The sequence below is a fragment of the Diachasmimorpha longicaudata genome, chromosome 13, assembly GCF_034640455.1.
Source record: "Diachasmimorpha longicaudata isolate KC_UGA_2023 chromosome 13, iyDiaLong2, whole genome shotgun sequence".
Lineage (NCBI taxonomy): Eukaryota > Metazoa > Arthropoda > Insecta > Hymenoptera > Braconidae > Diachasmimorpha > Diachasmimorpha longicaudata.
In genome coordinates, this window is record NC_087237.1 from 1,584,180 (window position 1) to 1,597,424 (window position 13,245).

At 34.4% G+C, this 13,245-nt stretch overlaps 1 protein-coding gene and 1 long non-coding RNA gene across 4 annotated transcripts; one reads left to right on the forward strand and one right to left on the reverse strand.

The window, feature by feature from the left end:
- Positions 1–4,966: 4,966 nt before the first annotated feature.
- LOC135168347 (uncharacterized) lies at positions 4,967–8,100 on the reverse strand. Of its 3 annotated transcripts, none has more exons than XM_064132418.1 (3): positions 7,985–8,100; positions 7,657–7,763; positions 4,967–7,592 (listed from the first exon to the last, which is right to left on the reverse strand). In XM_064132418.1, exon 3 carries the CDS (start codon positions 7,420–7,422, stop codon positions 5,158–5,160), a length of 2,265 nt encoding a protein of 754 aa, XP_063988488.1. In that variant the 5' UTR covers positions 7,423–7,592; positions 7,657–7,763; positions 7,985–8,100; the 3' UTR covers positions 4,967–5,157. The 3 variants fall into 3 exon arrangements, with proteins under 3 accessions (XP_063988488.1, XP_063988487.1, XP_063988486.1); XM_064132417.1 differs by having other exon boundaries at positions 7,657–7,760; positions 7,882–7,985; XM_064132416.1 differs by lacking the exon at positions 7,985–8,100 and adding an exon at positions 7,882–7,973.
- Positions 8,101–8,173: 73 nt separating this feature from the next.
- LOC135168349 (uncharacterized) lies at positions 8,174–11,017 on the forward strand. Its single transcript, XR_010300030.1, has 4 exons — positions 8,174–8,590; positions 8,949–10,513; positions 10,596–10,773; positions 10,867–11,017. It is a non-coding gene; the product is annotated as an uncharacterized LOC135168349 (long non-coding RNA).
- Positions 11,018–13,245: the final 2,228 nt, after the last annotated feature.

Consider the following 13,245-nt stretch of genomic DNA (forward strand, 5'->3'; position numbering starts at 1 on the left):
CAGGAAAGTGTCATGGCGGAGTATGGATATATTTTCATGAGAATCTCATGAGAACTTAATTTGTGTGATGTCTGCGGGTGAATAAAATAGATGGCGCTATTGATCGGCCATTTTAACCCGCGACTATTTGAAGTATTATTTCAAGATGATATTTCATTGCCGTTGGAAAGTTTTGGAAAAAATCCAAAAGAACACCAAAAGGAATCTAAAACTTTCCAAGAGGAGGACTTGCGTGCGCCATTTTTTGGGGACTGGTGGGGGTTACTGGACCCAACCCTTAGGAGTTTAAGTTGAGATAAGTTATTTCTAATAGAATTTTTAGATTTTGGATTTCTCCCTGTACAATCAAAACAATGAACAATGGATCCCACAAGTGTTGAAGATGTAATCCAGAAATCCTTTAAAATAAACAGTGCTCAAATTTCACGACTTGGTTTATGTCTTCGTGCAACGGTTTTTCTCATGACAGTAAATTTATTCATTCCCTGTTCATTGTTTGTCCTTATGATGGTGATGAGCCTACTGAAGAGAGATTATACGAATGTGATGCCTGTGGTAAATATATCAGAAAAATTCCAGCTTTGTCCCTTGATTATAAGAGACCACCACGAAGCTATGATGAGTTGCAAAAAGCCCTTCCCTTCTGCAAGAGCCTCAGAAAAGTTTCCTGTCGCAGGAGATCGTGTTCAGGTTCATGTGTGGTGACAACAACCCTCAATTTTCATCTGCTCATTGATCTTCCCCAAGGATCTCCACAATCTTCTAACCGAGAATCCGATTATCGGTAAGTTGCAATACTCCTCTGGTGGACGAAGTGAGAAATAACCGATTTTTAAAAAATTGTCAAATAATAGTAGTTGCTGATCGAAATGATTAATTATGAAAAACTTTAAAGTCACTTATTTCAGCGTATGTTGATCACCCTCAATATACAATAATACTAACAATAATTCGTGGTGTTTATTGAATGATTAATTAACTTTTCTTTATAAATAAAATGTCAGCAGATTAGCGGGAATAATTGCTTACACTGAAGACAGATACGTTGGATATTATTGGACACTAGCAAATTGGCTATTATATGATGGCCACTCTACTGCGGTTCAGACTGGTTTTATCTACGTCGTCAGAGAATCGCAGCCTGCAAGATAACTTTAATGTATGATTAAGTATTAAGTTGTCCAGTGCGTTCGTTGAATGCAAATAATGGATATTTAAGCTTTCAATTTTAAGAGATTTGTTATGATAAACCACCAAAAAGTTCGTAATGAATCATGAAGAATGGTGAAATCTTACGATTATTTATGAATGTCTCCATCATGATAGCATCACAGAGAATGTTGAAGACTTGTTATTTTTAAGGACAAAATGAAGGACATTGTTCGAACTAATATACAATGAACCATCAATGACCTGTCTGTCCGCTATTTACTCGATATCACCTTTTTTAACTGAACAGATGTTTTTATTAAAAATTCGGGATGACCCTCCTTCAATTGAAAATTCACGAGTAGGATAGAGCTTCTGTTGGCAAACGAATTCGAATAATGATTGAAGATAAAAATGATTGGCAATAGATGAGAATTAACGTAGTATGAATAACGCGGCACGCGTAGCGTATGTGCTCATGCGCATGCGCACCCGTCCGTCAGAATAATATTCTTTAATTAATTAATATCCCATAAATGATGATTGATAGACTAATGATAATGGACTATATATGACCTACAAACAATTTTCAATTCAATGACGAGGTTACTTTTGACCTTCAATCGAAAAATAAAGAATGGGGTGCTAACTTTTGCTTGAAAAAGTTTTTAATTAATAAAAAAAATAATATTGATTATCAAAGCAAATTGATCGAATATCAATGACCTTCAATGGACCTTCAAAGGGCCCGAATGGAGAAACTGATCAATTTTCACATATGTGGAATTAACTACCTGGGGGTACGCTTCCCGGTGCGATAAGATACTCCCTCCCGGAGATGATGAAATATAGTTCTATATTGAGAGAATATCTTGGCCCGCATAAGTTTATTCTTTTTGAAAGTAGATGTTTAAGAAATCGCTATTTTATTTATAAAAAAATAATACAACTTATTGGCATTATAATGCATAGTTTATTATAATTTGGTATATGTATGCGGTTGTCGGTATATGACCGATCATAGATGCTGGATTTCTCATGATAATATAGTTATTTAATTACCCTGATTATTTTTCCCACCCAAATTTCAGCCAATAGAATTACACCATTTGTTGATATTTTGTATAGCCTACAGAGACCATGGGGGAGATCAGCAGGGCCAGTCCTGGGAGATCAACCACGAAATGTCCTAGCGGTAGCGCTGGAACTAATTTTGCAGCCGGATTTGTTGGTAAGGTACCGAACAATACGGCTGCAAAGTCGGAGCAGAGGGAAAAGTCGGTAACGGAGATAGCGTGGGGTGGGGGAATAGAAGGAAATAGGGGAAATTAAACGGCTCGGCAGGCGTTCTGGATACCCGAACGGCGTTGAGGGAAGCGTTTCCCTCATTAGGGGGGGGGGGGGATTAATTTTTAGGAATACAGCATCAGTTCTCGGCGACGGCAAACGAGAATTCCCAATAAACCCCCACGATTCAAAAATTAATTTCTCCCGTTCTACTTGAGATGAAGAAATGAAACCAACGTCATTCAATTGTTCATTAAATTGTTCATTAATGACGGTAGTTTCGTTTCTTAATCCGAGTTAAGAAGGGAGGGAATTTTTATGAAAAATGTAGCTTGACGCGCATCAGTTTTCGGCGGCGTCAAGCGAGAATATCAAATAACTCCCCACGATTCAAAAATTAATTTCTCCCCCTCTAATTGAGATGAAGAAATAAAACCAATGCCATTCGATTGCTCGTAAAATTCTTCATTAATGATGGTGGTTTCGTTTCTTAATCCGAATTACGGGGAGAGGCATTAATTTTCAAAAATGCAGCTTGCCGCACACCAGTTCTCGGCGACGTCAAGCGAGAATACCCAATAACCCCCCAGGATTCAAAAATTCATTTCTCCCCCTCTAGTTGTGTGCGGGGTAGTAACCGTGATGATCAACTGGAAGGAAAAATCGAGTCTTCCAGTTTGATCCTTCCCTACGGTTGTAAGTCGCAGGTATACACCTTGGTGCGGCAACACTGTCTCCTGCACTACTACTCCTCAAAATTAATTCCCAAGCAGCGATGTTCTTGTTTATGTGAAGGGAATAAATAATCTAGTCTAATAATTAAAGATTTTCTAATTATTTGTGAACATCAATTTATGTGATTGAGATTATAGATTCCCTTAGGATTGCACCATTCGACGTTATTTTGTATAGCCAACACGGTATTTCAGCGGAAATTCTTGGAAATTTCACTGGAAATTTTGCATGTTGATATATATAAAAAAAAAAACAAATGTTGAAGTAACCCTCAATTGTATCTGACAGATTGAATGGCAATTCGTTGAAAATTATGTCTCATGGTGCAATTCTATCGGCCAAGAATTGGATGGACAAAATAATCCCCCGAATACCACTCGAACTTCGAAATTATCTGATATTTCCCTCAGGGTTCCCTGCAAACAAATAAGCTTGTCAAGTTTTCCAGTTTAAAAATCACGAGCGCGAAGCGCGAGTGATTTTTTTGGAAAACTTGACAAATCTCAAATTTCGTTGCAAACAAACACGTTCGTTTGTTTGCAACGAACCTATCGGGAAATATCCGATAATTTCGGAGCTCTTGTGGTATTACATGCGAACATTTGCTAGGTTTACGCAAATACCGCAAAAAAATGCAAGGCGCTACTAAACTCATCCGTGAAACTTGTATTTTACAGTTTTTTCATACCATAGTAACAGCATAGACCGCAGCTGCCATAGGCTCAATAAATTTCCAAGATAATAACGCCGTCAAAAAAAAAACACTCTTAAATCTCCAAGTTTTATTTGGGCAATCGCAATCTGCTTCCGTTTCTTTGATATCCATATCATTTCCTATAAAAACAGGCGTGTGTAAATCATACCAATTAAATTTGGCCATCAAAAAGCACTCTTCAACGGATGCGTCCACAAAAATAAATTAGCGTGCCAGACATAGATATCACTCTAAATGCTGTTTTATTAGGACAATCATAATCGGCCTCTGTTTTTTTTTTGATATCCATATCATTTCCTAAAAAAACAGGCGTGAATCATACCAATAAAATTTGGCCATCAAAAACACTCTTCAACGGATGCGTCCACAAAAATAAATGGTTTCATTCTTTGAAAGAAATATAATTTAACGTGCCAGACATCGATATCGCGGTAAATGCTGTTTTATAAAAAAAAAAAAAAGGATATATCATTGTCTTTAAGTTTCCCACACTTTATATTACCAGCATATATGTTTGAAGAAATAACCGCAGCTCGAATACGCTTCTGAGGATGAATGTTTCAAATTGCTTTTTTGACCATTGGAATTTTTATAGCAATCGATACCGCTGTGAAACAACAAAAAAATCAATCAACCAACCATGTGTAATAAAACAACGACGAAATAAAAAATTCTCACATTAAGCATAAATCCAACAAGACCCCCTTGATTGTATATGCCCAAAAGCATGAATCCTAAACGATTGCATATACATATTTTTGAAAATTAAACGCAAATAACCTTGATCGCACCAGTTGCATACCTACTGCAGCATGCTTTTATACATATGAATGTGTATTATTCAGTAGAAAATATATATGTACATAAAAACATTGACCGACCCTCAGACGGCGTCGACCGATGATCTCAGCATTTGAAACTTCAACGCAGAACCAACCACGATAACCACACTTAGCTTGTATACTGGTAAGCAACGACTCAATGAAAAAAAAACTTATGGTGCAGCTGCATTATTACAGTGATCGACCGGCTACTTGTATGTATAAGCGTGTGTGGATGTGTTGGCTATTGCGAACAGACTTTTAAGAAAGATAAGAAGGGCGTCGTCGCCAGTACAGTGGGATTAACATCGATAGTTTATGCCAAAAAATAAAAAATATAATATTAATATATAATACAGATTTTTATTCACAATATAATGTAACATATTTAAAAATAATACAATACTTACACGATATATATATATTCAGTTGATTTGTTTGTTTTTTTTCTTATTTTTTTCTTTTGTTACAAGCATTTGTTTTTTCATGTCTGATTTTAGACCAAACTTGTTTAAATAACTTATTACAATACTGGCAAGTTTTTTTATTATCGGTAACCAATTTCACCGATTTTTGATACTTAATAACAGAACTCTTAATGTATATTTTCTTTTTCGTTGCTCCATTATTATTAGCCGCCTGATTATTTATTTCATTTAATATTGGATGTTCGGTAAACAATCGACTTTCTAAATTCTTCATTTTTTTAATTATGCAAATCCTTTTTTGTTCATTTGTTTTATTATTAAATTCGGTACAAGAAACTTCATTTATTAATTTCTCATATTCCGTTTTAAATACGACAAAATAATGGAAGCAAGAATTAACAGTGTACTCATGTATGTTTTTTAAATGCAAAAAAATGTTGCTAAATTTTTTGAAACAAAAAATACACTGATCCAACTCTTGAGATGCGTGCACCATATTCATATGACGAATTTTTAAATACTTATTGGAAAATACCTTCTCGCAACCAGGAACTGTGCATTTGTGAATAATTTCGGGGTTGTAGTGCTTAGTCCGCAAATGATTTTGTAAAGCGGAATTATCCTTCGAGGAGAATTCTTTACATATTTCACATTTGAAAATCTTTGATATTTTTTTAATTTTCAATTGTAAATGGCTACCATTTGCTTCGATCGATGGATTAATTTCTTTTTCAAATTTATTTTTATACATTTTCAATTCTGGACAATTGGACAAATAATTTAAATACGTAAACTGCGAATCGTAATAAAGTGTTTCTGACACTGAAAGACTTAAAGAGATTGATTGAAAATAAACATTTTCTTGAATTACCACGGCATCACCTGGTTTTTGAATAATAATTTGATAATTGATATTATTTTTTTTGAAAAAATCTAAATCAAGAGTGTACTTTGAATGGAGTAGTGGAGTATTGCAGACATTGAAATTGCTAAGCTTAACACAAAAGTTCTGGTTAATGCGAGCAGTATGCGCCATATCCACAATCAACCATAATTGTGGCCCACCTTCCAATAATAAATTCATCATATTACCAACATTCTTATTGCATGAAAAAGGCGTTATTACACCTCCACTTGAAATTGTTGTATATATATTAGAATTGTTAATCGATTGATCGCCGTAAAAAAATAATTCCTTTTCCTTCAAATGATTGAGAATTTTATCATTTTGTTTTGGCAAGGTTGTGCCCGTCGATGGCGATGATGATGATGATGATGATGATGATGATGGTGAAGAGTTATTCGATACAGTGTCGTCGTTAAGATCAATAGCAATGTTCTCCCTAGTATTAATACATGCGGAGTCTGATGGTTTAACTTTATGTACAAATGAACAATAAGTAACCTCGCCAGTAAGTATAATATTATACATCAATGCATAAAACTCATCCAATATATCATTGGATTGTGAAAATAATTCTTTTGATTTTGTCCAATGATGGTAATTCGAATGCTCAACAGCAAATAAAAATTTGTCATTTAATGAAATTTCAGTCAATTGATCAATAAATCCAAAAAAAAGTCTTAAATAAACTTTTTTAAAACGCAAGATTTTACTATCGGCAGTATAAAACATTGATATAGAATCATACAGTATTTCTCCAAGATTTATATCGCGAGATTGGAATAGCATCTCATCAATATCCTTCATATTGTAATCGATATTATCATATTTTTTGATTTCATGAACATTATCAGCTACTTGGACATACGATATTCCGTAAGCGGTAAGTTCTGAATTTTTTTCAACAAATTTTTGTAAGATATTTTGTTTTACTTGCACAATTTTTTCATAAAAGTTGTTCGTAATGTATGTATCTTCAAAAACAATACCGCTGACCGCTTGTTGGGTAGATTTATCTTTTGGTCCATTACCTCCGCGTGTAGAAATATTGATAGTTATTAATACTTCCTCAAGATCGTAATTACATAAACACAATAACGAATTAATTGGGTTTAATTTGTGTTTTTTTGTTAAAAACTCATTAGAAATTTCTACATCTGCTTGAAGAATTGTATTTAATTTCGTAGGTTCAAAAAAAAAACAATTTCTTTCTAACGACTGCGAATCATTATTATGTGTTACCTCCATATCTTGAACTTCCCTTTCAAAAAAGGCTGGTGCTGACGATGAAGATTCTTGTTGATACGGTTGAATAATTACCGTGACGTGTGTTGCTTTGCGTTGATCTTGATCTTCCGCAAGATCATCTTTTTCAAGTTGCATTACTTTTGTACAATAAAATGGTGCACAAATATTCGGAGATGTTAATTCTGCCGTTAAAGTAACAACCGATTCTTCTTCGGGTTGTTGAGTTGTTGTTGTTGTTGTTGTTGTTGTCGTTGATGATGGCGATGTTAATTGCCTTTCTGGCAAGGGTACTGACAATATAGCGTCTACATAAAATTAAAAAAATTGAAATATTATTGAAAAAAATAATAATAAAAAATTATAACTTACCAGACGAGAATAATTGCGAGGTTTCCAATACTGATGACGGTTGTGTTGCTGTGTTGCTACCACTGGGTTGTAAAAATCTGTCATTTTTAATTTAATAAAGCTGCCTACTAAAATTAAAGTAACAAAAAAACCATAACTAAATGAATGCAAGTATTAACAATTGCAAATAATAATAATAATAATAATAAAAGTACTGTGAGTAGTAATATTTTTATTTGAGCATACCAAACTATTTGAAATCATACGGATAAATTAAAAGATGTTGTGTTCATTTGCCAAGAGCTAAATAGCAACTGATAATAAAATGCCGCTCTCACATTATACCAACCAACAATCCAACGAATTCGTGAACAACGAAACACTCTCACACCATAGCAACCGACCACCAGTCCAACGAAGAATTCGTGCGCAACGGGTTCCTACGCAATGTGCGCGCGCAATATCTGCTTATCGGGTGTTTTGTTGCTCTGCGCAATGTTTTTTTTAGATATCAAAGCCACACACACAGCGCTCAAAGACTCTCAATGTTCCGATCTCTCATTGTATTAAAAAAATACGAGGAGTAAAGAATATATTTATATATAATATGTGACTTGTATTTTTTTTTATTAGTATATATTGTGAAATTCGACAAGCTGGAAAGGTGGAGTCCTCCATATATATACGCTTTTTCTGTCCCTTTGTCCCTTTGTACGCTTTAATCTTTGAAACTACGCAACGGATTTTGATGCGGTTTTTTTAATAGATAGAGTGATTCAAGAGGAAGGTTTATATGTATAATAACATCCACTAAATAGTGGAGAAGTACTGTTATTTTTGAGGTTTCTAATGTGATGTCGTAAATAATTACATTTTCGTTACTCAGGCGCGGAAAGCGCTACCTATCCGCACCCGTGCGAAGCCAGGGCGGGTCGCTAGTTAGTAATAAATCCAGGTTAGTTGTAATTTGTTTAGCAATATTCTAGTTTACAATGATACGCCATGGCGCAGTATTACGCTTTCAATATGTTGTAATTATCCTTAAGATAATAATAATTTCTAGTATGCGCCAATGATGCGCCATGGCGTATCATTGCATTTATAGAAAGGTAAAAAAAAATCAACTTATAAGATAAAACCCCCCAACAATATGTTTACAAAGATTTTAATTTTTTTACTCTGCATTCTAATTCTCTTTATACTTTTTGGTCACATTTATTTATGCAATAATAATACAAATAATGATGATGATAATATTAAATGTTGGTTTAAAAAAATGTTTACCAAATTAAAAACAAATAAATCTATTCCAGAAAACGAACATACTGAAGAAACTACTGCTACAACAATAATTAATAAGCCAAGTAAAGCAACTACTTCTATTGCGACAGCAACACCAAAACTATATCAACAGCACAATTATTACCACCATCTGCACCAATATTTATACCCGATAATAATAATAGTGCGGAAAATTTAACAAATACAAATAACGAATCTACAACAGCATCACCATCATCATCAGTTACAAGCGAGAAAAATATAGATAATATTCTAGATACATTAGAAATTGAAAGTGATTATAAAAATACACCAACTATCCCATCAGCACCTCCACCCGAGCCAAACAATACGAATAATGAAAAAAATCTTATAATTTCTGGTGATACTGAACAAAAAAATTATTTTCCAACAAACTTGGATAAAAGAATTTTTAATATCAATGAAAATTTAAAAAATAACGAAAACAGTGATTTTTTAACAACCGTTGATATTAATAAACAGCAAAAAATTATAGAAAATAAATAAAATGGATAATACAAGACGTAATATTAATAATGTATCTAAATCTGGTGAAATTATCGATGTTTATGGTAGTCAAGTAATAAAAAAACATCAATCCGTAAATAATACGCCTAAAATAACTACATCAGTATCTATTGCTGCGGCTATAGGATTAATAAATCAAATGACAACATCATCATCATCACAATCATCATCATCTGTTCCAACACAAATAGTAAAAACAAGAGATTTTTATGCAAATAAACAATTAAATAATAATTTACGAAAAAAAGAATATGTTAGATTTAATAATAATTTTAATTATGCTAAGGATAATAATAAGCCTTCAATTAAAATAGGACAAACAACTCAACGTTATTTTCCAATAATCGAATTCTATACTGGAAATCAGTATCGTTACGGTGCGAAAGGAATGGTCATATGTCTATGCTAAAATATTTTGCTATGCTAGAATTTGTTTTACGCCTAATATCTTTTCGAATATTAAAGATATCGAAAGATTGCAAAATATCAATTTTGATGTAAATTAAATGTGCTATATTTCTGTCCCCCTTTTTGTTTGCATGTTATATACTCTCCATGTAAATTGAAGAAAAAAGTGGAAATTACTCGCTATATGGGAACAACATTTTATTTACGCATAAAAAAATTGAGATTGGTTGTAAAATTATCATAAATTGGAAAAATTGTTAAAACTTAGTAAAAAATATTTGTGTCAAAATATTCGTGCATTTGTTTTTGTTTGGAATGCCATGAGAGGGACAAGGACGAAGAGCCTTTGTCATAGTGACTCATCTGGCAGCCAGCCACCCTCTCCTTTCCCCTTTCCCCAGGCGTCAACTACCTGAAAATTTCACTGCTCTCGGAAGAATTTTCAGGTATATCTCTTTCAGTTGACCAGTGAGTGTTACCCGAAGCAAAGTGTTAAGTGAAGTGTTTGAAAAATGGATTGAGTCACTTGCCCTTCAATATCAATATCAGAGCGCCTATCACTTTGCCCTTCAATACAGTGGAAGAGCTCAACGCATTTGACGAAATCCTCAGAGACAGTCCCGAAAAGAAGAAAATCTTGGTATGCATATATTCGTCATTTTATGTCATTCAATTGTTTTTTACGATCTTTTTTTCTAACACGTAAATTCATTAATTCACAGCAATCAGTGGGGGCAACCAGATGTACGGGATCAACGAGTCTGAAGGAAAGTCTCACAGCGACTCTATCCGGCCTTCTATCGAAAAAATTACAACTCGAGTATTCGGCTTGTGGAAAGGAAACTCGTGGCCACAAGAAGCTTTCTTTCAGAGATACATCCATATATGGATGTTTAGAAGGTACGACACATCCATCATCAAAATAGTAAATGGTTCGGTTCCTAGATTTCCGGATACTCATCTAATTCATTTATATATTTCGATTGTCCACAGCGGTCCTTATCGAGAGACATAGTGTTTCAGCCACTTTAATCATCTCAAGGATGAGTAGATGGTTTACAGGAGCCATTGATCGCTCAGGAAACGGAAGACGGCGTACAGCACCACGTCCCAGGCAATAAGATGACCACTCATAGCCATATAAGTCCGCATATGTATTCGGATGGCGAACCATCATTATCAATAAAAAAATTAATATCTAAAATAAATGAATGAGTCAATGAATCAATAACCAGTACCGTTCCCATAACTGATCCCCAAATAATCGGCGTACAAACGACACTGGAGTATCGCCGTAATCATGGCGGATTCATGCAATTCCGGTACCATTCCAGCATTTATTGAATATATTGGAACGGAGTCGGTTTTTCTCCAAAAGAAGCATCGAACCAGTACCGACCGGAGATATTGGAACGACATTGGTTTCCAGTACCGAAATCACCTTACAAACCGACATGTTGACTACGTTCATTCAGTACTGAACGCCGGTGCAGACACGACGTCGTCATGTCGGCTCGGGACATCGTTACGATATCGCTCCAATTGTATAACCCCACTTGGTACCAACAACTCTAGTTATAAATAAATCTGTTGGTGAATTTCAACACTTGTTAAAATTATTGAAATATTTATTCATCATTTTTGGCAATGTTGTTGAATTGTACAATGTAAATTTGTTAAATTTTCCAGATATTATACAAATATTATTTACAAAAAAAGTAATTGCATATTTAGGTTTGCCGGATCAAACAAAAATAACAAATACTAAAATGTCAATAATTAAAAATAATAATCTAAAGTCGACTGTCGCATTATCAATAAATTCAAAAAATACTATTACAGAATCTAATGGAAAATATTATGTTCTCGCAATCACCAACTTATTATGCACTATACCGTTTTATGTGTGAGTTATGTACAAAAATATCAGCAATTCTCCAACGACGCAATATAATGAACTTGTTTGTATACATATATACAATTAATAATACTGAAACGAAGTAACCAAACGAGGCGATAAGAATGCATTCATTGAAGCGATAAGAAACTGTTATAAAAAAATATTATGTTTTTTTTTTGAGTATTGCATTTATTTTGATATGAATATATTAATATTGTTAAGGGAAAAACATAAAGTGTAGGAAGAGAGGAGAAAGGCTAAGAGAGGCGGGAGGAGATGTCAAACAACGGAAATGCGTTGTAACATCAAGGAAATAAACAAATAAAAAAAAAAAAAAAAAAAAAAAAAATTAATATTGTTGATTATAATAAGAAAAAACTGTTTACTTCAACATATTGGCCAATAAATGAAGATATAAAAAAAAAATAATTATATTTGCTCAATTGTGCAGTTTGCTTTTGCCGGGAAATCGCAAATGTTTAATTTTTTGTTAAATTCAGTTACTGCGGGACAATTTCTATGTAGAGGACTTGCCTGGCCAACACATTCATAATAATGGTTACATGATTTTGGATCATTAAATAACGCTCCAATCGGATTTTCTTTACAAATGCTTTGATACGGCACTTGTCCGTGTACTGGTGGTGGGGGAGGGGGCGGAGATTGTTGTCCCTGTACTGGTGGTGGAGGAGGGGGCGGAGATTGTTGTCCCTGTACTGGTGGTGGAGGAGGAGGCGGAGATTGTTGTCCCTGCATTGGTGGTAATGTTTTTACCGAAACCAAAGAATCTTTACTTTGCAAGGAATACATTTGCCATTTGTCGCGGTCTAATATATTTTCGGTTAGTTCAGAATTGACACTACCACCCATCCTTAATCCATCATCTGTTGAGAATACCATGGTTGATATTGGTAATTCCGGCGATAAAAAAACGGTTGTTGTTGTTGTTGTTGTTGATAAAACGGGTCGTAGTAGACCTGGCCAGGTTGATTCCAACGGTGATGAATTTGTTGATGCCATGGATCTTGACTTACTTTGGATGTTAAATGATCCGCGATTGGCAACTGTAACAAATTGCCAGCCACTGGCGGAGGATCTATCGAGGGCGCTATTTGTTGGTGTGAAATATTGGCTTTCAGTTGATCTGCCTTGATCATAATTTTTTGCTGCACTTGATTGATATGTTCCTGAAAATTGTCCTTCATTTGCTTCAATTGTTTCTTTTGTTGATCCAAGGCGTCTATCTCCCGCTGATACACTCCTCGATCCATTTGAGTCCAAAATTCCTCCATTATCGCTTTGAATTCGCTCTTCTGTTGAATTAACTGGTCGAATTCTTTCTGCGATAATTGCTCCAACTCCACCCGAAATTTGTCGTTTAGGTTCTGGAAAAGATTCTGATATTCGGTCGCCTGCGCTGTTTGTTGCTGTTGCAATTGATAATAATTTAGTTGATAATTGTTGTTGAGATT

Bases quoted from the DNA above. Each gene is read 5' to 3' on its own strand.
- LOC135168347 (XM_064132418.1), bottom strand. From the start codon at position 7,422: ATGCAACTTGAAAAAGATGATCTTGCGGAAGATCAAGATCAACGCAAA.